At 39.1% G+C, this 22,875-nt stretch overlaps 1 protein-coding gene across 1 annotated transcript in view; it reads left to right on the plus strand.

Moving 5' to 3' along the window:
* NBAS (NBAS subunit of NRZ tethering complex) overlaps positions 1 to 22,875 on the plus strand; it is a 317,470-nt gene that overhangs the window by 156,657 nt on the left and 137,938 nt on the right. The window contains exons 31-35 of the mRNA XM_059132606.1: positions 1,621 to 1,733; positions 8,025 to 8,138; positions 14,000 to 14,113; positions 16,427 to 16,584; positions 17,320 to 17,409. Coding sequence (XP_058988589.1) covers positions 1,621 to 1,733; positions 8,025 to 8,138; positions 14,000 to 14,113; positions 16,427 to 16,584; positions 17,320 to 17,409 — 589 coding nt within the window. The remainder of the gene's footprint in view (positions 1 to 1,620; positions 1,734 to 8,024; positions 8,139 to 13,999; positions 14,114 to 16,426; positions 16,585 to 17,319; positions 17,410 to 22,875) is intronic.

Genomic DNA, 22,875 nt, shown 5'->3' on the forward strand with positions numbered 1-22,875 from the left:
AGGAAATAATACATCCATAGGATAAAAATATTCAGCAATACAAAAAAGGTTATGTGTTTACAATAATTCTTCTCGGTCCCATTCCCCTAACTTTACCCCTCAGCTATCTTTTTAAATCATTTTCCTATATATCCTTCCAGAATACTTTCTTCAATGTTACCTTCCTCTTTCTTAAATCACAAATGAGTGCTGGGGCGCCTGGGTGGCTCAGTGGGTTAAGCCTCTGCCTTTGGCTCAGGTCATGATCTCAGGGTCCTGGGATCGAGTCCCGCATCGGGCTCTCTGCTCAGCAGGGAGCCTGCTTCCCTCTCTCTCTCTGCCTGTCTCTCCGACTACTTGTGATTTCTCTCTGTCAAATAAATAAATAAAATCTTAAAAAAAAAAAAATCACAAATGAGTGCTTACGACCTGTAAGTACCTTTCTGGATCTCCTTATTTTCACTTACAATCTATACTGATGGTTTTTTTCAAGAGGACATGTCAGATTGATCTATTCTTTTTGATGGTTGTAGAATATCCCTTTGTTCGACTTTTTTACAATTTATTTCATTCATGATAAAAATTCATCCTGTTGTATTGTAAAAACACTGGTAGTGAGCATCCCTAATTATGGGTGGGCATGTGGGCGTGTGTGAGCCTATCTGTGGTAGAAATTGCCAGAACTGGGAACTTGTGGGTTTGAAGGTAGCGCGGTAGTTTTTCCGTAGCTGCTGCACGTAGACTCGTCCCTTGTTCCATTTGAATCAGAAGTATGCGTTAGTGCTCATCTTGGCTCAGTTTTACAATTTTGCAAAGCAAGGTAGGCCTCCATCCATCGCTCGGTCCCACAGATGCATCCCGGGGCCCAGGGATCTTCAAGACAATTCAAGACTTTAGCACCATTAGCCTTTCCTGGCCCGATCTCTGCCTCTTTCTAGTCCTGTGTCCCAGCGTTCGCCACAGGCACCTTTCAGAAAGTAAGTTTATTTGTTAATGAAAAGATTTCTTAAGTGCACGTTGTCTGGATTTTTAAAAAACGTGCTTAAAATACCCCACAGGTGTCACAGATTCTTGGTTTAGCAAAGCCCTCTTTCCTGTATTCATCTCAGCACTGCATTATAAACGGACTCTTCCTGTGATCAGAAAAATATCCTTTGTGCAGTGTCTCAGCTTATTCTTTTAACGGAGTTGAAGTTGTCACCAAACAAGATGTTTGTTTTTCGTAGAAGAATAACTGGAAATTACCTGAGTTCTGTCTCCCTTTTTAAATCCTTCCTGTATGATTATTACCTTCGGAGTCCGCAGGAAAAGGAGCGTTGAAGGCAGTTAATGTATTTTGCTTTGTAATGTGATACCGTTCCCTGCCCTCGGTACAACCCTGCACAGATCACTTCGCCTCTCTGAGCTTTGGTTTTGGCTTCCTTAGGAAGCGGGTGATGCTATTTGCCCATCACACAGGCTTGCTATGAGGATTAAGTAAGATAACAGAAAGTGTCAAGCAGGATACCTGGAATGTAGGAGGTTTTTGATAAATATGTGTTGGATCTCATGTTGTTGAATACAGAAAGGCATCTTAGCCAAGCATCTCTTACTTTTTTTTTTTTTTTTTTTTTTGGTTAAAGCTGATCTTATTTCCCTTAGGTGCTGCTTACAGCTGATAACTGATAGACCAGCAGCCATTCAGGAGGAGCTAGATCTTATCCAAGCCCTTGGGTGTCTTGAAGAGTTTGGGGTAAAAATCCTGCCTTTGCAAGGTGAGTTTTCTATTTAATGTTGCATTATTAACTTAGTATTAACTTACTTTGCGTTGACTCACTAGCATAGTTCTTTTGTAGTTGTTTGAATTAAGGAGTACTTTTGGTCATTTAATCCATTAGCAATAGATCTGACCCTCTGCCCCATTTTTCAAAGGAAACCTTAAGTGGAAACTCAAAGAAGAAATATATCCAACATTTTATCATAAATTTATTTTGTAAGTTCTCAGTTATATCATTAAAAAAAATAATGCCAGTCAATTTTTTTGGATAAAACCAAATGGGTATTGTGGATTAGAGTTTCGGATCTCCATCAGTTTTGATGTACAGTTTATTTCTGTATTTTGTTTCAGTTGCATAGATTTGGAAGTAGCTACACATGATCATAGATGATTTTTTATGCTTACTACGGAATATTCTTTAATTGTGTTGATACGATTTTATTCAAAGGAATGATAGAAAGTTCTTGTTTAGATATCTTAACGTTGCTCAAATTCTTCTACCTAAGTGCACACGTCTGTGTAGTACCACCCAAACAAGCATGCTGATATGCAGTCGTGTGTCATTATCTCCTTTGTGCTATGAGGACAGTGTGTGTCTCCCAGTGTCCTGAACCTTACCCGACAAGTGGGTAGTAGACTTCCTATTGCCTTGAACTCTGGACCTCAGTGCCCTAAGTGAAGCGGGTAGCATGGTTATCAGCAGTATGCTTGGTGCCTTCCATGTAATCTCTTTTCTTCACTCTTAACCCTGGAAATGTTTGGGCTTGGGAGTGGGGGAGGTGTAGCGAAGTTCTTTCTGTTTCTGTTTTTTTTTTTTTTTTAATTTTTTTTTTTCTGTTTCTGGTTTTTGATAAATTTTCATGAGAATTGTCTCTCCTCTTCTTCCTCTTCCTCCTCCTCTGCCGCCCCCTCCTTCTCTTCTTCTTCTTCTTCTTTTTTTTAAACTCCTGGTAATTTTGGACAACAGGGTCCTGTTACAGGTTCTCGGTGTCTTTGTCATGTGTTTTGAGGGTTTTGAGTCAGATGGATCTTAGGAGATATAAGTCATTAGACACATTCTCACGTTTTCTTGTGGGTTTCCATTATAGTTCTACTAAAAATTAAAGCTCTGCTTGTCAGGTGAATTTATTAGACTTGAACGAGGTAGTATTTCTGTTACCTTGAATAGCATTAGAAATAATTTCCACATGATTATACATATCCTGTAGCATCTTAAGTAAGTATGGAGATTGTTAAATTACTGGAAAATTCTATTTTGTAGTATCGTTCCTGTAACTTTTGAGCCCAAAGCTTTTAAAATTGTGGAAATAAATCAGTTACTAAAAATATTTTCATTTTGTTCTCAAATGTGTTACATCATGAACTATCTCCCCTGAAACACATATTCAATCAAGAATTCAGTGGTGGGGGAGTCCAGAACACTATGAAGCTTGCCCTTCTTAGATCTCTTCTAAGGCCAAGTCCTTATAGCTTTGACTCTGTGTATATGTGTGTATTTAGCTACTTATTTATTCCAGGTGGACTAATGTAATACCAAAAAACCTTTTCTTGCAGTCCCCCAAATGCTAAAGATTTAGTTCAATTGACTTGAAATAATAAATAAAATTTTAATTTTCTGTGGTGCCCAGTTAGCAGTATTTTTGCTGGCATTATTCGTACATCATCTGATGGGTTTGAAAATCTGCAACCAACCTGCTACCATGTGCTTACTTCTGAGAAATTTCCTGACTGAAGTGTGTGTTAAGAAAGACATTTGCTCTCATGTCTTGACAGCTTTCCAGCTTGATCTATTGATTTCCTATTTAAAATGAATGTCAGAAGACCTTCTAGATGGAAGATGGGATATTGCCTTTGTATCCTGTTTGTGTTTATGTTGCAGATACACTTTAGGTGTAAGCTGCTTTTGTACTTCTCGGGAATACTGGACAAAGTAACTTGATACTTGAACATTCATGGTCCGGGTATTTTTGTAGCACATGTTGTTCATTTTGTCACTTTGCTTTGTTTTAAGGCCGCCTTTGCTTACACTCCAGGAGTTGCTAGTAGTCACCAAGGGAGGGCTAGTTGTACTAGCTATATTATAATTAAGGAGTTAATAGAAAACAGGGAAAGAAATATGTAAAAATGGGTCCTTACGTTTGAGTCTCCTACAAAGTATTTGTGTGTGTGCACATGTGTGTGTTTTCCCCCATAATTTGGATGTTATGTTTTGTGTAAATTATTCTTACTGTTCACATGAGCAGATTTGAGATGTTTCAGTTGTCCGTCATGCTTTTTCTGTAGTAGGGTAAATCGTTTTTTAGTCGCCAAGCATTGTGGGTAAAGCCAGCCTGGAGCCACTTAGTGCTGCGTAACTGGACAGGTATCTGACCTTGCTTTCTGTGTAAGTTTCCTCATTTACAAAATGGGGATACTAAGAAGCACCTTCTAGAATTTCTCAGAAGGGCTAAGGCCATGTGTGCACAGTGCCTGGGACTTCGTAAGAGCTCTAGTCATCAACTGTCATTTTTGTTGCTTCTCATGGAGGTCCGCATTTCTAACTGGTGGTAGAATTAGAGTCTCTTACCTGCTTTCTCATTCTTCCTCTGTTCTCCTCTTTCCATTTGCTTTCCTTCCATTTTGAATTAGCTTCTTCCCCTATTCCAGAAATCGAAATGATGAAGGGAATAAGGTACATTCTTGACTTGGAAGGACTGACCCTGAAGGCAAGACAGAGTCACACTAGTGTCATGTACAAGTTTGAATTCTGATTCAGCCACTTTGAGCTGTGTGACCTGTAGCCATCGTCATGTTTTTGAGCTTCACCTTCCTCAGATGGAGGTAATCATAAAAGATTCTCTAGCTGGACCTGAAAGTTGTATCTGAAACACTGAGCATTTTTGCATGAGAGGATTCCATACTTCATAAGCATTTCTGTGACTAGGTCAGTAGCAGTAGTAATAGCAATAACTAACATTGATCGAGTGATTTTTGTGTTCTAAATATATTTATAGGTTTTTTTTTTTTTAAGATTTTATTTATGTGTCAGAGAGCACAAGCAGGCAGAGTAGCAGGCAGAGGCAGAGAGAGAAGCAGGCTCCCTGCTGGACAAGGAGCCCAATAAGGGACTCGATCCCAGGACCCTGGGATCATGACCTGAGCCGAAGGCAGTGGCTTAACCCACTGAGCCACCCAGGCGTCCCTATTTGTAGGTTTTTATTAATTTTCAAAAATACCTTATGAAGTAGTGGCTATTATTGTTTTCAACTTCCAGATGATGAAATCAAAGTTCAGGGGGTTAAATAGCTTGCTTAGGATCACACAGACGTGGAGCTAGAATTCAAACCTGTGTTTGTAAATAGTAGACCATTCTCTACTGACGAAGTGGTTGTGAAACTAAGATTCAAGAAGGAAACTCAGGTGTTCTCACTCATCAGCTAAGTGACTTCTGGGTAGTGTCACCTGCACCTGCACAGTTCAGATTTGTACTTCAGCAGTGGCACACAGAACTGCCCAGGTTGCTATGTCCCTTTGATGCCATTCACTAGTGACCGAATTTGGTATTTTGTGTCTGTGGTTTACTGGGCATGGTTCACTGTCTGTGTCTCGTAGAAGGTGTTGATGAGAGTGCAGGTGTGTAGCTCATCTGCTACACAGATTTTCCTTTATGCGTTTATGTGTGTGCATGTGTCTGTGTGCATTATAGTTTTTTTTTTTTAAACACTGGATATATACTTATGACAACCGCAGGAAAATGAGAGACCTTCATACATGCATACATGTTTATTCCTATTATTAATTCCACTTGAAAAGGAATGTTAGGTGTCGAAGAAGACTCTTTCCTTCATAGAAATATAATAATATCTAAGGCTTGAATTTACCTAACTGAGAAATTACATTTTGAAATATAATTTAGCATGTCCTATGATAAGCAGTAAGAGAGAATTAGTATAGTGATTGTCCAGAGGCTCAAAAAATAGTAAATAAATAAATAAAGTAAAATGACCATTGAAAATGACAACTGCATTCTCTTAGAATCCCACTCTCCAAATTTACTTGATGTATTTGAAATATTAGTAGTTATGCAAGAATCAGACAAAAAAAACTTGGAACTTCAGAGAAAATGAGGATCCGCTGCTATGTATGGCTTTAGTTTTCTACTTTGATTTTATGGAGCTAGAAAAAGAATGGTGACAGTAAGGAAATCCACTTACCAGATTTATTAAAACTATAGTTTCTCTAAGAGTACCAGCTCATCAAGTACAGCTGTAAAAGCATCTATGAAAACCTTAGATTTTTTTTACATATGTGGAGTGAGATCTGTGGTGGGTGTTGTTTTGAAATAAAATTAGAAACATGTAGAAAGTACCTTTATTATAGTAATTGAATCTAGAATATTGAAGTAGTAATACACATTTCCTTAAAATACATATAAGGAGAAGACCCCAAACAGTAGCGGATGTTGAAGGAAAAGTAAAAACCCAATTTTTTGATTGAGAAAAGTTACGGAAAAGTTTGAAGTGTATGGTATCAGTTAATTTTTGCTAGACTGTGCTATCACAGGTCTCTCAAAAGCCTCAATGACACGTGAGAGCAAATTGATTTCTTGCTTACAGGCATTTCTGCCCCATTTCCTGGGAGATGGCATTCTCATGGGAGGGGCGAGGGTCAGTAGTGGGGTCCCATGGTGAGTCTCATGAAACATTGGCTGAGAGGTGGCATATGTCGCTTCCACTCACATTTCATTGCCCAAGGAATCACACAGCCAAGCGTACCATTAGTCAGGTGGGTATTTGGGGTACAAATAATTACAGTGGATACTGGGAGTAATAATACAATCTAGCGAAGTTAGACTCAGATGTACACGTTGGCTGTGGTGATGGTGAAGTAAGTAATTGAAGTTTTTATCTACTTTATGTTTTATGGTAAAGGTGACAAAGGATGACTGTACTAGCAGATGTATAAATAGCCATTGTAAAGGAACCCAGTATACACTGAAGTATTTAGGAGTTAAAGGATAGGATATATGCAGCTTATTCTTGAATAGTTCAGAAAAAACAGATTGTGTGTGTGTGTGCATGTGTATGAGTGTTTGTATAAATGTATGGGGGGGCTCCTGTGTATGGTGGTACATGTGCATGTATACCTGGAGCAAATTATTAACAGCTGATTATTCTTGACAAAGAGTTCTTTGTAGCATCTGGCAACCATTTTGTAAGTTTGAAATTAAATCATAATGAAAACTTAAATGAGCCCATTCCAAAGAAAAACTGCCAGCTCTCTCCTTTATCTCCCCAACACCTGGGCCCTCTACTGCCTCTAAGAAATTTTGGTGAGAACACAGAATGTGTGGGAGCTAGCCATGGATTTGGTAATGGACAAAGGAATGAAGGCTTAAAAAACATATAAGGAGGTGGGTTGAATTCTGGTTCCATCATTTTGTTCAGTGACCTTTCCACACTTTTATTTTCTGAAGATGATAGCACCTGCCTTGTCAAGTTCTGTCTTGTAGGATTAATACATGTAAATTACCTACAACAGTGCCTGGGATGTAGGTCATATTCGTGTAATATCAGCCGCTATCCTTAGAGTTGCTACTGTTGTATTTCTGGGGGCCCAGCCACCTAGGTAGTGCCAGCCTTCTTAAATGTTGACAGCTCCCCTTACATAACCATTCCTTCCTAGCATATGTAGAATAATCTTTACTGAAGTTTTCCCCCCCTCCCTTTAAGTGTCCTTAATTACCTCGTAGTGTGAACCGATATGATCGGACATGTTTTGTTTTCCTAATATCTGGCTCAAGCGAGAAGATCGGGCCTGTTTGGGAAAGGGTAGTACATTGGAACAGTGAGCAGTTTGAAAATTTTTACCCTTTAAATGGGGGTGATGAAGTAGAGGTGGAAGATGCATGTTTGGAACATGGAATGGCTTTTGGGGTCGGGGGGCAAATTGAATGAGGGCTCTGGTGTAATAAGAACAAGTATATGAAGTTTTCAGAGCAAACACTGAGTTCCTTATAATTTTCCCTAAGACCCTACATGGCACTTGAAAAGGTGACAGTTTTCTTAGCTTCTAGATACTGATGCCTTTGCTCTTTCAGAAGGTTGGTGACAAAAGAGCCTAGCCTAGCTGTGTATTATTTATTCAGAAGCAACAATAACTTTAATGTTTTAAAAATAATTGTATCTTTCTTAATTCTTTTTGATTTGGAGGCTAAGAGTTTACATCGTGTTTGCTTGCCTAAACTGCGACCGTCATGACATTCTTCAGTGATGTCCCTGGTTACAAGTATTTAGTCTTTCTCTTGCAGTGCGATTGTGCTCTGATCGGATCAGCCTCATCAAGGAGTGTCTCCAGCAGTCCCCCACATGCTACAAACAGTCTGCCAAGCTTCTGGGCCTTGCCGAGTTGCTGAGGGTAGCAGGTAAGTTTTGCATGCTGAATTGCAGAGGAAGGTTTCCATGCCATCCTTGACATCATCCTGGGCAAAGGCCAGAATATGTGCTTGCTGCTGTCAGGATGCCACTCTTGACCAAGGATTTATCTTTTCTGCAAAGATCAGTGTGTTGGAGGAATGTGTCCCCATACCGAGCTGCTGGTCCCTCTGTCCTTTAAACGAGGACAGGCTCATTCAGGGTGCTAGGAGGTGGTTGTGAGGTCAGGAGTATAAGTTGGGATTAATATTTGTAATCAGAAAGCTTAAATATAGGGGCGCCTGGGTGTCTCACTGGGTTAAAGCCTCTGCCTTTGGCTGAGGTCATGATCTCAGGGTCCTCGGATTGAGCCCCTCATCAGGCTCTCTGCTTAGCAGGGAGCCTGCTTCCTCCTCTATCTCTGCCTGCCTCTCTGCCTACTTGTGATCTCTGTCTGTCAAATAAATAAATAACATCTTTTAAAAAAAAAAAAAGCTTAAATATAGACAAGTCAGCCCTACCACTCACTTTCAGTGTCCAGATTTGGAGTGATATTTTTTGAGTTTGTGCAATTTCTTAGAAGAACTTGTGCATTTACTATTTGGTGGGGTTTGCACATAGGTGATCATCTATTCATTCAATCATTCTATTCATCTATTAAAAGGTACGGATGATGGTATTTTTCTCATCTTATGAGGGGAATTGAGGATCAGAGAAGTCTTGCTTGGCAGGGTTAAATAGCAGACCCCGGCTCCCAAAGAAAGTCTGACTCTGCCTTTCATGCTTCTGTAACCGCACTCTTCTGCCGAGCAGAGTCTCTTAATCATTTTCTTTTGTATTTTTGACTTACAATTATCTCTACATGAACAGTTGCTGGCCAGGGGCGCCTGGGTGGCTCAGTTAGTTAATCATCTGCCTTCGGCTTAGGTCATGACCTCTGGGTCCTGGGATTGAACCCCTGGGCTTCCTGCTCAGTGGGGAGTCTGCTTCTCCCTCTGCCCACCCCGCTTGTGTTTCTCTCTCTCTCTGTCTCAAATAAATAAAACTTAAAAAAAAAAAGAGAGAAACAACAAAGAGTTGTTATACAAATATTTTATAAGCTGTGGTTTGAAGTTGGGCTCATCCAAACCATATATTGTAGACTCAAAAGTAAACAGGATTTCTGCTTATATTCTGAACTTTAAAGAAACCTATATTTAGTGTAGTAGGGGACATATATTAATTAATTCTTAAAATCTTAATATGGAGGACTCATTCTGAAGGTCTGTGGTTGTAGTCGATTTTCCTGAGTCACTTGTCCGGAAGCAGAGCATCAGCACCTTTACCCGTGGGTCTGTTGGCAGCTTTGGAACCCGTCACCCATCGTGAGGCATCTTGGATGGCAGAGGAGAGGTTGGATTTGGTCAGAAGGCTGCTTCAGTCCTGACTACCCCATACACTTGCAAAGTGACTTTGGCTCCAGTTTCTGTCTCGGGAAAATAGGAATGATACTCCTGGCTTCACCCTTCATGTTTCCAAGGACCCCTGAATAAGTGAATGCTAGAAAAGCATCTTGTAAACTTTGAAGCAGTCTGATCATCACGGAAGACTTTCATAAGGAAATTTCTCAGAAACTAAGGAAGCAGCTCAGGGATGCTGTCAGCATTTTTTATGTGCCTACAAAGACCGATTTCCATTTTTATCCTTTTCCTTGTTGACATGGAAACAGGATCATCTGTGATTTTGGTAAATTGTAGGAATTTTTAATGTGATTAACAACCTTTCAGTCCCCCTCTCTGCTCTTTTTACATATTGGCTCTTTCATGATGTATAGCGGCCTCTCGTTAGCTACATTTTACTGATGAAGAAATGGAAGCAGAGACAGGCGAGGTAGTATCACTGTGCTGAGTAGTTGGGATATAAGGGTCTGGTGCGCCTAGCTTCTGTCCCCTGGGAATTCAGAATCTTTGAGGGCTGAGAAAGCAGATAATTACGTTGCAGCACGGGATGGGGTGTGTGCTTGGCTTCTGCATACAGATTTCATAGAGCTTGTAAGAAAGGCAATGCTAGTATTTTGCCTAGCGAGGAGGGTAATTAAGAAGGGGATCCCAATGCTCGTGATACTTATCTGAGTCTTGTAGGGCATTCTGATAATCTGCTGCTGCTTTATAAACCACTCCCAAGATTTCCTGACTTGAAAACAAAATCATTTAATTTTTATCTTTCTCAGTGCTTGGAGGTTGACTGGGCTCAGCCAGGCAATTCAGGATCTCTTATGAAATTGTACCCACGTAGTGTCTAGGGATGGATCGGCTCATCTCAAAGTTGCTTTATCTGTGACTGGCACCTGGTTTGGGAACACTAAAATAGCTGGGGATACAGTAGCCAGGGCTGAATCTCTTCTTTGTATGGTTTCTCCTTGTGGTCTTTCCATATGGTGGCTGCAGAGTACCACTGTTCTTACATGGTGACTGACGGCTCCCAGAGTCCATGTTCTGAGAGAAACCAGCAAAAGCTTCTTGGGATTTTCTGATCTGACTTTGGAATTTGGGCAGTTACATTGCCATCATGTCTTATTCATGAGGCAATTATATGGGCCCTTTCAAGTTTAGGGGAAGTATGCATGGGCTCTGCCTGAAGACTTGACTGGGCCTGGATGATCTGCTTCTGGGCTGGCTTACTCATTGGGTGGTTGGAGGAGACTCGGTGTTTTTTCCTGGCTGCTGGGAAGAGGCATCAGTTCCTTGCCACATGGACGTCTCCACAGGGTTTCTTAATTGTTCTGTCTACCTGACACCTAATTGCCCCTCAAGCAGTTGATCCATGAGAGAGTGAGGAGGAAGCTGTAATGTCCTATATGATCTAGTCTTGGAAGTCACACATCATCCTGTCCACCTTATTCTCTTAGAAGTAAATCACTAATCAGCCTCCATCAAGGGGAGGGGCAACTATCTCCATCTTTAGAAAGGAGTGGCAGAGAATTTATGGACATAGCTTAAATTATATTTCATAAACTCAAAGCCTTATTATGCCACCATTAATATTCCATTTTTCAGGCTAAATATCTGAGTCATTTTCTTTAATAGATGTCTTGTCAGGCCATACTCTTGACTGTTAAGAATTCATTTTTCTGGGACACCTGGGTGGCTCAGTTGGTTAAGCAGCTGCCTTCGGCTCAGGTCATGATCCCAGCGTCCTGGGATCGAGTCCCACATCGGGCTCCTTGCTCCACAGGGAGCCTGCTTCTCCCTCTGACTCTGCCTTCCACTCTGTCTGCCTGTGCTTGCTCTCTCTCTGACAAATAAATAAATAAAATCTTTAAAAAAAAAAAAAGAATTCATTTTTCTTTGTTTCATTTGTAATATTTTTCTAGATCATTTTATAGATTATTTTTTGTTATGTTTTCCCATTTACTCAGCTATTCAGTTTGGAACTTTCTAGAATTAAAAGCAGTTAAATATTTGAACTTTGGAGTTCAGGGTGACTAACCCATCTTCCTATAAAAGTTTATATTAATAATAGTAATTCTCATTTTATGCTTTTATACTTACCTAAGTTTCATATAAAAGTTTATATTAACAACAATAATCTTGTTTTATGCTTTTATACTTATCTGAGTTACTTCTTACTATGTCCCTTATAGCAGAGTTATGACACTTATTTAGAATGTGAGAAAATAGGAATAAATAAGTTAATTTATTGAAGATTCCATAGTTAAGAATTTTCTCACTTTGAATCTTTTATTCTTTTTTTTTTTTTTAAGATTTTATTTATTTATTTGACAGAGAGAGATCACAAGTAGGTAGAGAGGCAGGCAGAGAGAGAGGAGAAAGCAGGCTCCTTCTGAGCAGAGAGCCCAATGCGGGGCTTGATCCCAGGACCGTGAGACCATGACCTGAACTGAAGGCAGAGGCTTAACCCACTGAGCCACCCAGGTGCCCCAAATCTTTTATTCTTTGTTTCCTCCTTTTTTTTTGGTTTTTGGATCGTGGTAATCAATGGACCCGTTACTTAGAGTTAGCTGATTAAGAGATTTAATTATATCTGCAGAGATATCTTTGCAACCTAGTCAAGTTGTCTCATGGAAAAAAAAGAATCGCCCCTGGCCATTTTTATTTTTGATTTAGATATTCTGAATAAATTAAAACATTTCAAGAGTATTATCTAGGAAATAGGTTTTATATTAAGTGTGATATGTGCATTTATTATTGAGAAACTTTTTATGTATTCTATTTCCAGTGTTACAGAACATGGGTTTGTTATTCTAATAATATTATTATGAATCATAGTGTTTCTTCAATTTTTAAAAAATCTTTTTCGATTAGTTGAGGCCAATATGTGGATTTTATTTAAACCTATGCAGGACAGGTTGGAGATTAATGGTGACATATTTTTAAACTGATTTTAGACCTTTCTGTGATATATTTTTTCTTCCAAACCACATTGTAACCTAAAAATGCAGGGGCCATTGGGTATTTTCTTTCTTTCTTTCTTTTTTTTTTTTTTTTTTTTGGAAATATTGAAAATAATTTTAAGGTTTCTTTACCTCATTAAAATATAAAACACGTTTTACTGTTTTTTTTTAGTCTCAAGTATACACATTGTGTTTACATTGTAACTTTGAATTATTTGTCTTATAGTTGAAAATCACTTTTTTTTTTTTAAGATTTTATTTATTTATTTATTTGACAGGCAGAGATCACAAGTAGGCAGAGAGGCAGGCAGAGAGAGAGAGAGAGGGAAGCAGGCTCCCCACTGAGCAGAAAGCCCGATGTGGGGCTCGATCCCAGGACCCCAAGATCATGACCTGAGCCGAAGGCAGCGGCCCAACCCACTGAGCTACCCAGGTGCCCCTGAAAATCACATTCTGGATAGAATCTCTACTCGTTTCACTGAGGATATATATATATATATATATAATTATCTTTTTTTAAAGATTTTATTTGTTTATTTGACACATAGAAAGAGATCACAAGCAGGCAGAGAGGCAGGCAGAGAGAGAGGGGAAAGCAGACTCCCCGCTGAGCAGAGAGCCCGATGCGGTGCTCGATCCTAGGACCCTGGGATCAGGACCTAAGCTGAAGGCAGAGGCTTAACCCACTGCACCCAGGTGCCCCGAGGATATATTTTTTTGAGCCCCAGTTATGTGTGTGACTTGATGCCAGCCACTGGGAATTTAACAAGGATGGAATCCCTGTCTTCAGAGACCTTAAATTCTGATAGAAGATGTAGATTTTTAAAATGATAATCTCAATAAATTGGTATTCACAGAATGAAAAGTAAAGGAACATGAAAGAGGGACACTTTACCCACGTGTTTCTTGTGAAGAAATCTTACGTAGAGATGTCAGAGAAGGACATAACATCTAAGTTGACGTCCAAGAGTCTTGAGAAAATTAAGATATTTGTATTAACGTAAACTGAATTTTGCTCAGTGTTCTTAGAGCCTAGATGCTTATGAGGATAAATAAAAGGTAGTACCGTTAGAGAAGCTATAAAATTCTCTCCAGTTTACTGTGTAAGTCTCCCCACCTTGTTATTGTCATTTATTAATTATAATTAGAAACAACATTCAAAGGGCATAATGTAAAAGAGGAAATAACAAATACTTGCAAGTTCTTGTTGGGAGGAAAACTTTTCTCTATGCACTTAGATTGGAATGGTTGGTCGGGGGCTGATACTAGTCATTGATCTCTTAGGAGACTGAAAGCTAATTCCAGGATTAATAAATAGATTGGAAGGTCAAAGTTGCTGTGACATTTGTCCTATAATCTTTTAAAAAATCAGTCCAAGCTCTACTGTTTATTTTTTAATTAATTAGAAACACAATGTTAATGAGCTCTTTTATCAATTGATGCTGCCACAATCTTTAAGTGATTTGCATGTGTTTACAGGTGAAGACCCGGAAGAAAGGCGTGGACAGGTTCTGATCCTTCTAGTGGAGCAAGCACTTCGTTTCCATGACTACAAAGCAGCCAGTGTGCATTGTCGGGAGCTGATGGCCACAGGTGAAATAGACAAATTACTTGACACTTGGCTCAGGTCCTTTTTACATGATGAATAATGGAAAAGGTCTCTTCTGAAATCAATTGGCCTGATTGGGAAGCCAGCTACATTTTCTTCAAAAGACATGAGAAACATTTTATGAGCCCTGATCAGTATGTATACCATGTGCTTATGTATTAATATAAGTACTTTAATGGGCTTGGAGTTACATTTTAGCTGAGATTTTGGTTGCTTTCTGTTGCCTAATAAAAATATACTCATAATTTTAAGAATGCTTTTATGTAAAATATTTTAATGCCTTTTCATGTATTTGTTATATAAAAGAAAATTTAAACATTTTGAAGATCTATAATTCATGAGTAGTTAATATCTCTAGTCTTTGTTTTTAAAGGGATAGCATAGTGCTTTTCAAACTGATGTTGAGAAAATAGGAAGTAGTATGTGATCCTTAAATTTTCTATATGGAAATTCAAAGTCTGTTCTCTGGAAGATCTGATTTTTTTGTGGCATAATCTCACTGCGAAAGAAGGTTTTCCCCAGTGGGGTTGGAAGTGATGTTGACTCTCTACTAAACGATCTGCTTTCTCTGGCTGTGTCTGAGTATACGAAAGCCCAAGCAATCTTTTTACCTACTGTCTGTGCGCTTTCATGGCAAGCGGTTAAAAATGTCGTGCTTCACCTCATGATAAGTCACGGAGCTGTGCATTTAGGAGCATTGCACTTTTCGTATGTGTACTGTTAAAGAAAAATACTATTCTGATATTTCTTAAGAATGATAAGGAAGACTTTATTTAGGACTTTTGCAGTAGATGTTAAAAGTATTGCAGTAGGTGAGAGAGGTCGACTTAACTCCAAATACAGAAAAGACAGCTGGGGACTTATAGTCAAGGAGCATAGGGAGGGGTCGGTGGATGTAAAACTCTGAGACATCAAGTGCAGTGGGATTCTTGCTAATCTGACTTAACAGGATTCTTGCTGAAGAAGATTGGGCTTGGATGATCAAATTCAAGGATGAGAGAGGAGGAATTGGATCAGATATCAGTAGTCATCAGTTATCAAGGGTGGGAGATTCTCTCTAAATGGGCTTTGTAGGATTATCGCCAGTGCTGGACTATGCAGGTTCAGTCATCGTGGGCCAAGGTGTGGGCCTAGTTGTGAAGAGGTTTCAAAGGAGCCTGAAATAATGTTTGGTCAAGGAGAGACTCTTTGTGAGTACATTTGTGAAAATGTTTAAAACTCTGGGGGAAAAAAATGCTTTATAACCTCAGCATTAGAAAATCAGTTTCATAAAAGAGCTACATTCTGTAATACTATGTTAATAGTAACTAGTTAGTATTAATATTAGCTAATTATAATTATTTAATATTAACTAATAAGTATGTACTACTATTAACCAATATTGGGCTTGTAACATTAAATTCAGAGTAATTATGGTGTTTTTGAGAAAACAGTGTATTGCTTTAAAATTATTTAGAGGGTTTTGTAAGAATTTTATTCTCATCAGTGTAATACCTGGATTTTTACTTAATACATTTAGAGAAATTATTCTGGACCAAGGCCTTTGCACTTAGAAAAAACAAACCCTTTCAAAGTAGAACTTGGTACTTAAAAACAAACAAACAAAACTTGAGAACTCTTTCAACTACAAATAAAAACATATTTTACGAATCTGGAATATAAGTGTGTAGGACAAAGATCTCTGCTGGGAGCCAGGGCTGACTGTATGCTTTGCTGTGCCCTTGGATCTCTCTCTGCTGTAAAGTGAATGATTCTGTGTGGCTGCCTATAGTAATTTTTCTTTTCTCACACTTCATAGTTTACAGAGTGCTTTTAAATAGAAATGTTATTTAATCCTTCAACAACTCAAGGAGGAAAGCATTGTTATTGTCACTTTGTAGTAGTAGAAAAAGTGTGACACGTGGAACTCTCTCCAGCTCACACAAGTGCTTAGTAGCAGTGTTGGGCCATACGCTTGGGTCTTCCGAAGTCAGATATCCAGCTTTTTACTCAGCGTCAAAGCCAAGTCGATTATTTATAGTCATTGCTAGGTATTCTGAAATGAAGTAGCGTTTATCAGAAAAACGTGTCTGGGATATTGCTGAACTTTCTGGATAACAAACAAGTCTAATATTTCTTTCCTATTTTAGTTCCTTAAGTATTTCTGGTTATGAAAATGTTACGTATCACTAATGACCACAATTGTGCTTTGGTGACACAAGACCTGATCAGAAAGCCGTTGGATTTCTCCTCTAAGCTTAGAGACTTTTCTTGTGGAAACCAATTTTTTTTTTTTTTTTTGCTTGCCAATTTTGCAGGTTATTCTAAGAGTTGGGATGTTTGTAGCCAGTTAGGACAATCCGAAAGTTACCAGGACTTGGCCACTTGTCAGGAGCTCATGGCTTTTGCTTTGACACATTGCCCTCCTAGCAGCATTGAACCTCTTTTGGCAGCTAGCAGCTCTCTCCAGAGAGAGGTAAGCGTTCCCAGTAAAGTAAATCTCGAACTGTATGAAATGTATTTTGTTGGGTTTGTGGATCTGAGATTTGTGATCATTTTTTAAAATATTAGAATTTTAATTTATGGAAGAAAAGTAGCTTATCACTTATGTGAAAAGGATTTGAAGATAGTAGGATATAAAATAATATTTTTGGCTTATACTAAGGAAGAAAGGGTACAAGGCAAATATGAGGAAAACAGGAAGTAATATTAAGAAGTAAATTATTGAATGTAAAGGGGGAGGTTAATGTTGAGAATAAAATGTAAGAAATGGTCATAGGAGTTCATAGGAGGAAATCATAGGAGTTAAAACCAGTGGTGACAGCATTCTTTAGAGGCCTTTTGGAAATGGCAGGGGAAAGAGTTTTGGTTGGGGAGATGCTACATTTCCTAAAATTCACTGGATAGATCTGCCTGAGGGTGGGTTAATGCTCTTGTTGCAAAAATATAGGAAGAGATCATACAGGATATAAGACTATAGGAAGAGCTTCTGGAATTCTCATTTTTCATGTCTTTGTCATTCTGTACATTGTATACCAGCTGGGCATGGTATTCAGAAAGTCCTGAAGTAAGCCTGTTCCCAAAAAACTGTTCATTATGAAATAGCAGATTTTTCGTTAAAAGAGTCATTTTTAAATTTCCAGTCTACACTGTGAAGTGCCATGAATTTCAAAACACAATTCCTTCATAGTAGGTCATATTCTCTTTCCAGATTCTTTGTCAAAAAGTGAATTTCCAGATCCACCCAGAAGGCGGGGAGAGTATCAATGTCTCACCATTAACTGGTCGAGCGCAGCAGGAGGTGAGTTAGGGTGCGTGGGGGAGCAGATTGAAGCCAGCCGGGGTGGAGCGAGGTGGGCATCGCCTGGCCCTGTGGATGGGGTGCAGAGACCATTTTTCTTCCAAACTTTTTGTGTTTTGTCAGATGCAACATTCATACATTAAAAAAAAGTACACGAAAGTGTTCAACTCAGTAAATGAGCACAGAGACAGTATCGATGAAACCATCAGAGAAAGTGTTGGGGCCGCCTTCCGCACGGCCCCACACACCGTCTCCCATCTTCATTTCTGGCCCTTCTTTCTCCTTCCAGAGATCACGGCTGTCCTGACACCAGGTCTTTGTGGCCTTTGTTCTTGTTTTAAAGAAGTTTAATGCCCCTTCACACCTCTCTCCATATGGTGGTTTGAGTTCACCTGTTTTTGTACGGGACAGAAGTAGCCACCCCCCATATCCTCCGGGAGACTCGTCCACACGCTGACACATTTATCCTTGCTGCGGTGGAGGACTGCCCTGTGCGCCTCTCCCAGCGTGTTCCGGTGAGGACTGGCGTCGGGTCTGTTCCGTTTTGGCTAAAACTACAGCTGCATCATCACGCGCTGCACGTCACTGATGCTCGGGTCCTGCCTTGTCCTCGGCGTCTGCTTACCCCCCCCCCCCACCCCCCCCCCCCCCGCAGAGGTGGATGCTAGCACGTCCCTAGTTGCAGCCTCGCTCAGGAACCGCAGATGATTTTCTGGAGTGGTTTTACCCATGGCATTTTCAACAACAGCGCTGGGGATTGCCGTTTATTCCGAGTTAGCACTTCAACATTGTTAATTTTTTTAAAATGTTACCTGTTCTGAAGTATTCAGTGATACTTATTTATGATCTTGACTTGCATTTTTCCCATTGCTGATAAGACGGAATTAGCTCAGGAGAGATCCTCTTTTGTGAGGTACCTGTTGCATTCTCTTGCCCATTTTCTACAGGACATTTCACCTTTTCCCTCACCTCATTGACATGCGAATAATAGTCTGAACCACCAAAGTATGTACCCGTCTCAGGATAGTTCATCCTGGGAGACACACCCCCCGACACCTTTTGGTCATTGTTGGCTCTGTGACATTTCCCTCTCCTATTTCTAACGATATAAAATTAGCATTTTCTTTTTTAGGTTGAACAAAGTAGCCCAGTTTTTGATATTCTAATAAGGTCAATTAAAAGATGATAACCCTCTTTATAGATTGGTTTTCCACAGGATTCCTCTAAATGGTTAGCTTTGCTTTCAAAATGTGAAATGTCATTCATAATGAAAGATGTCTAATTGTGATGAGTGAGCTATACCTAATCTTATTTATTTATTTATTTATTTAAATGGGCTGTATCCATTTTCCCAAACTGATATGTGGTTGCATACTACACAGTTACTTCTGGAAATCTGACACAAAGCTTCAGCTGTGGAGTCAGTTGATGGAGTGACTTAGTTTTTGTGCAGCGTGGACTACGCTGTAATTCTTTTTTTTATGTTAAAATTCACTTTGACAAACATATTGATATACCCCTGTAACCCTCATTCAGTGCTTAGTGATCTGAGGATCTCAGAGTCATTTATAATGGCACCTTTTTGTCTGGAAGGAATTTTCTCCTCTTCTTCTGTGATGGTGACTTCGGGGTAGCACCGCCCAGTAGGTTTTCCCACAGTGAGGGAGACCTTCTGTCTCCCCACTGTTCAGTATCGCAGCCACTAATCACATGTGCTTTTGAGTACTGGAAATATGGCTAGAGCCCCTCAAGAATCAATTTTTAAACTTAATCTTAATTAAGTGAAATGGACATAGCCACGTGAGGCTCCTGGCTACCAGACGGCTACCACAGTTGCCGAAGATCAGACACAGAATGGAGCCTTGCCTCCTGCCATCAGCTGCACACAGTGACTGTGTCGTTGCATGCCCTCTGGATGGAAGCCCTTGTGTTTTTCTAGGGTCCTGGAGTGTTGTAGACATGTTTTGTCTTTGGCATGTCGTGACTTGTAGTCATGCTGATTACTCTTGATTTGTTTGTTTGTTTTCTTCACTGGATATGAAAACACATTAAGTTCTCCAATGTTTTCTCTGTGGGATCCAAAGCAGTTCTTATACTGGCCAGCAGTCCCAAGATATTTGATATATTTTGAGGAAGGAAGTTGGCCAATTTTACTACCTTTCAAGGTCCAATTGAAGACCCATTTTCAATGGCACCTTCTTTATCCCAAGTTTTGTGTCTTTTGAGCCTTTCGTCCCACTCCACTGGTTCAGCCGCATCTTTCTTCCTTCTGTCTGTCTCTTTAGCCTCATCTTCTTTCATGCCTGGATTCCATTCCTACGAACATGCTCTGGGTTCCAGTCCTACCGAAATCACCACCATTCTCCGGCTCCGTCACACCTTTGGTGTCATTTAATGCAAGTTTTCTTTCTCCCTCTGCTGCCCTTCTTGCCTTGTGCTCTGGTCGTCTTTCTTACCCGCGGATCCTGCCCGAAGTATCATTTCCTCTGGAAAGTTTTCCTTGAGTCCTCTAATTAATTCCTCCTTCTCTATCTCCCACATACTCCCACGGCATTGTGTCAGCTCTTGTGTGCTAACTGGAAGGACGTTGTTTATGTCTGTCTCTCTGGAGAGAGGTTGTTACATGTGAACACCTAGGAAATGTTTGCTAATGCTCACTTGGAAACTTCACTGCATAAAGATTAGTCTGTGGTAAAAATTAATTAGAAAATAGATTTTAGCACAAAAATAAAAGGGATTTCCCAGTTAATTCACATATATGTGCTGTGGTAGCTACTGAGATCCCATTATGTTTTGGCCCATGGAAGGGTTGTGTCATTTCTCTCTTCACCTTAGAATTGCAAAGTATTTCTGCTGAGATCAGCTCTGTAAGTTTATTCTGAATCCCCATCCTTCTTTATAAAATCCAGGAAAAGCCTTTGTGACTTTTGGGTTTCCTGCTTTCTCTTTCTACAATGAATTAGAAAGTGTCAACCTGGTCCTTTAATGGCTTCTTTGGAATGGGACATGCTGTGTCACTGCAAGTGGACATGTATTTATTCATTAGTCTCCTTAGTAAATGAAGGAGACCACCCGTCGGCTTTAACGCGTTCTACTTAGCAAGGAAAAAGAATTCTTCCAAAGTATTCTTTTTTTTCCCCTTCTCCTTCTGCTTTTTTTTTTTTTTTTTTCTCCCCTGGTGGCTCCTTAAAAGCTTTTTTGTCTTTGTTTGTCCTTTTTCAGCAAGTTGTAAGAAATCTAGATCTCCTGAAATGCAAATTCAAACCCTCAATGAACATATTACAGCTTTGATTCTTAAAGCACATTTTGGAATATTATAGCTACTATTATTAGATTAAAATGCAGTGCTTAGCTGTAAGATGTTGCGTGTTACACATTAACAGTAGATATAATAAGTGCATTAAATTATAACTGTAAATGAGAGCTGACGATATGTGTAAACTGCTTAATGCTCAAGACTTTCATTACTAGGTTGTGAAAATACTAATTTTTATTTATATATCCAGGCAAAGTAAAGGTGTAATTGCTCCACAGTAACATTTGCATTAGTTCAAGTGGAGCCTACAAGTTTGAAGATATTGGCTGTTGTCCGCGTGAACAAGATATTACTTTATAAATAGAACAGAATGCATATTTTGTGAATAACTACCAAAATTACAGTTTTCCAGTTTCTTATTAATGTTGGTTATTATGTTTTTTTAGATGTAGCAATATTCCACCATTTAGAGTGTATTAACGTTTGTTTAGCTAGTATTTGTTATATCCCTTAGCCAATGATGTTTTCCCCCAGATAAATCTAATTAGATTTGGAAATGGATTATGTATAAGGTTCCCATTAAAAAATCATTTTCACTGTGGGAAAATTTGTTATGAACATTTTAAGTGGCTATATAGATTTATACAACTGGACTAATTAATGTTTAGAACTGGGGCATAGGCTAAGCATAGTGATTTTGGATTTATAAAAGGATTGTTTAGAAATATCTAGAAGTGAGCAAAAGGGCAGTTGTCCTTCAGTATCAGAGACAACCCTTTCTTTTTCCATTCACCAGTTGATGCACATCAGCTTGGGTTGTTCCTACTTTTAGGCCATCGTGAATAATGGTGCTTTGAACATTGGTGCACACATCTCTGTAGGGAAATGTGCTTTGATTTCTTGTGTATGTAGGTAGGCGTGGAACTGCTGATTGCATGTATATATGTGTTTAACACTTGAAGAAGTGGCCAAATTATTTCCCAAAGGGGCTGCACCATTTTCCTTTCTCACCAGGAGGAGTTAATATTCCTGGGGCACCTGGGTGGCTCAGTGGGTTAAAGCCTCTGCCTTCGGCTCAGGTCATGATCCCAGGGTCCTGGGATCGAGCCCCGCATCAGGCTTTCTGCTCGTCAGGGAACCTTCTTCCCTTCCTCTCTCTGTGCCTACTGCTCTGCCTACTTGTGATCTGTCAAGTGAATAAATAAAAAAATCTTAAAAAAAAAAAAAAGATTCCCGTGTCTCTGCATTCTCATGAACACTTATTACCTGGCTTTTCTCAAAAGCTAATCTCAGGGATGTATGTGATATCCCATTATCATTCTGGCTTGCTTTTTTCCAAATAACTAATGATAATGAACATCTTTTTATATGCTGCTGCTTATGGAGCTGTAAGAGTTTTGTTGTGGTGTTTTTTTTGTTTGTTTGTTTATTGTTTTTTTTTTTTTAAAGATTTTATTTATTTATTTGACAGAGAGAGATCACAAGTAGGCAGAGAGGCAGGCAGAGAGAGAGGAGAAAGCAGGCTCCTTCTGAGCAGAGAGCCCAATGCAGGGCTTGATCCCAGGACCCTGAGACCATGACCTGAACTGAAGGCAGAGGCCTTAACCCACTGAGCTACCCAGGCGCCCCCTGTGGTGTTTTGTTTTTTAAATTCTGGTTATAAGTCCTTTCTCAAGTATATGATTTGAAAATATTTTTCTCTCCGTGTATAACTTGATTTTTTAAAGTTTTCTTAATGGTAGCTTTAGAAGTGTAAAACCTTTTAATGTTGCTGAGGTCCAGCTTACCAATATTCTTTTATTGCTTCTGCTTTTGGTTTTTTTAGCTAAGTAATTGGTGCCTAACTCAAGGTTACAGAAATTTATCCCTGTGCTTTTTCCCAAGAGTTTTATAGTTTTAGCTCTTACATTTATTGAAAAGTAAGTAAAAATAAACCACTTTTTATGTGAAATAACCATAAGTTTGAGGAATATCTACATTTAAAAACATGAATTTAGAATTTCTTACCATACATAAAAATTAGTTAAATGGGATGGTTTTGTTTTGTTTTATGTTTTATGATAGTTTATTCCTTCTTGAAGGATTTCAAGTCTTATGTTTGGTATGCACAAAGACAAATTAATATTTTGAAGTTTTAAAGGAAACAGTTTCATCTGGAATGGATTTTTTTTAAAAGATTTTATTTATTTATTTGACAGAAATCACAAGTA

The sequence above is a fragment of the Mustela lutreola genome, chromosome 9 (assembly GCF_030435805.1).
Source record: "Mustela lutreola isolate mMusLut2 chromosome 9, mMusLut2.pri, whole genome shotgun sequence".
In the NCBI taxonomy this organism is placed as follows: domain Eukaryota; kingdom Metazoa; phylum Chordata; class Mammalia; order Carnivora; family Mustelidae; genus Mustela; species Mustela lutreola.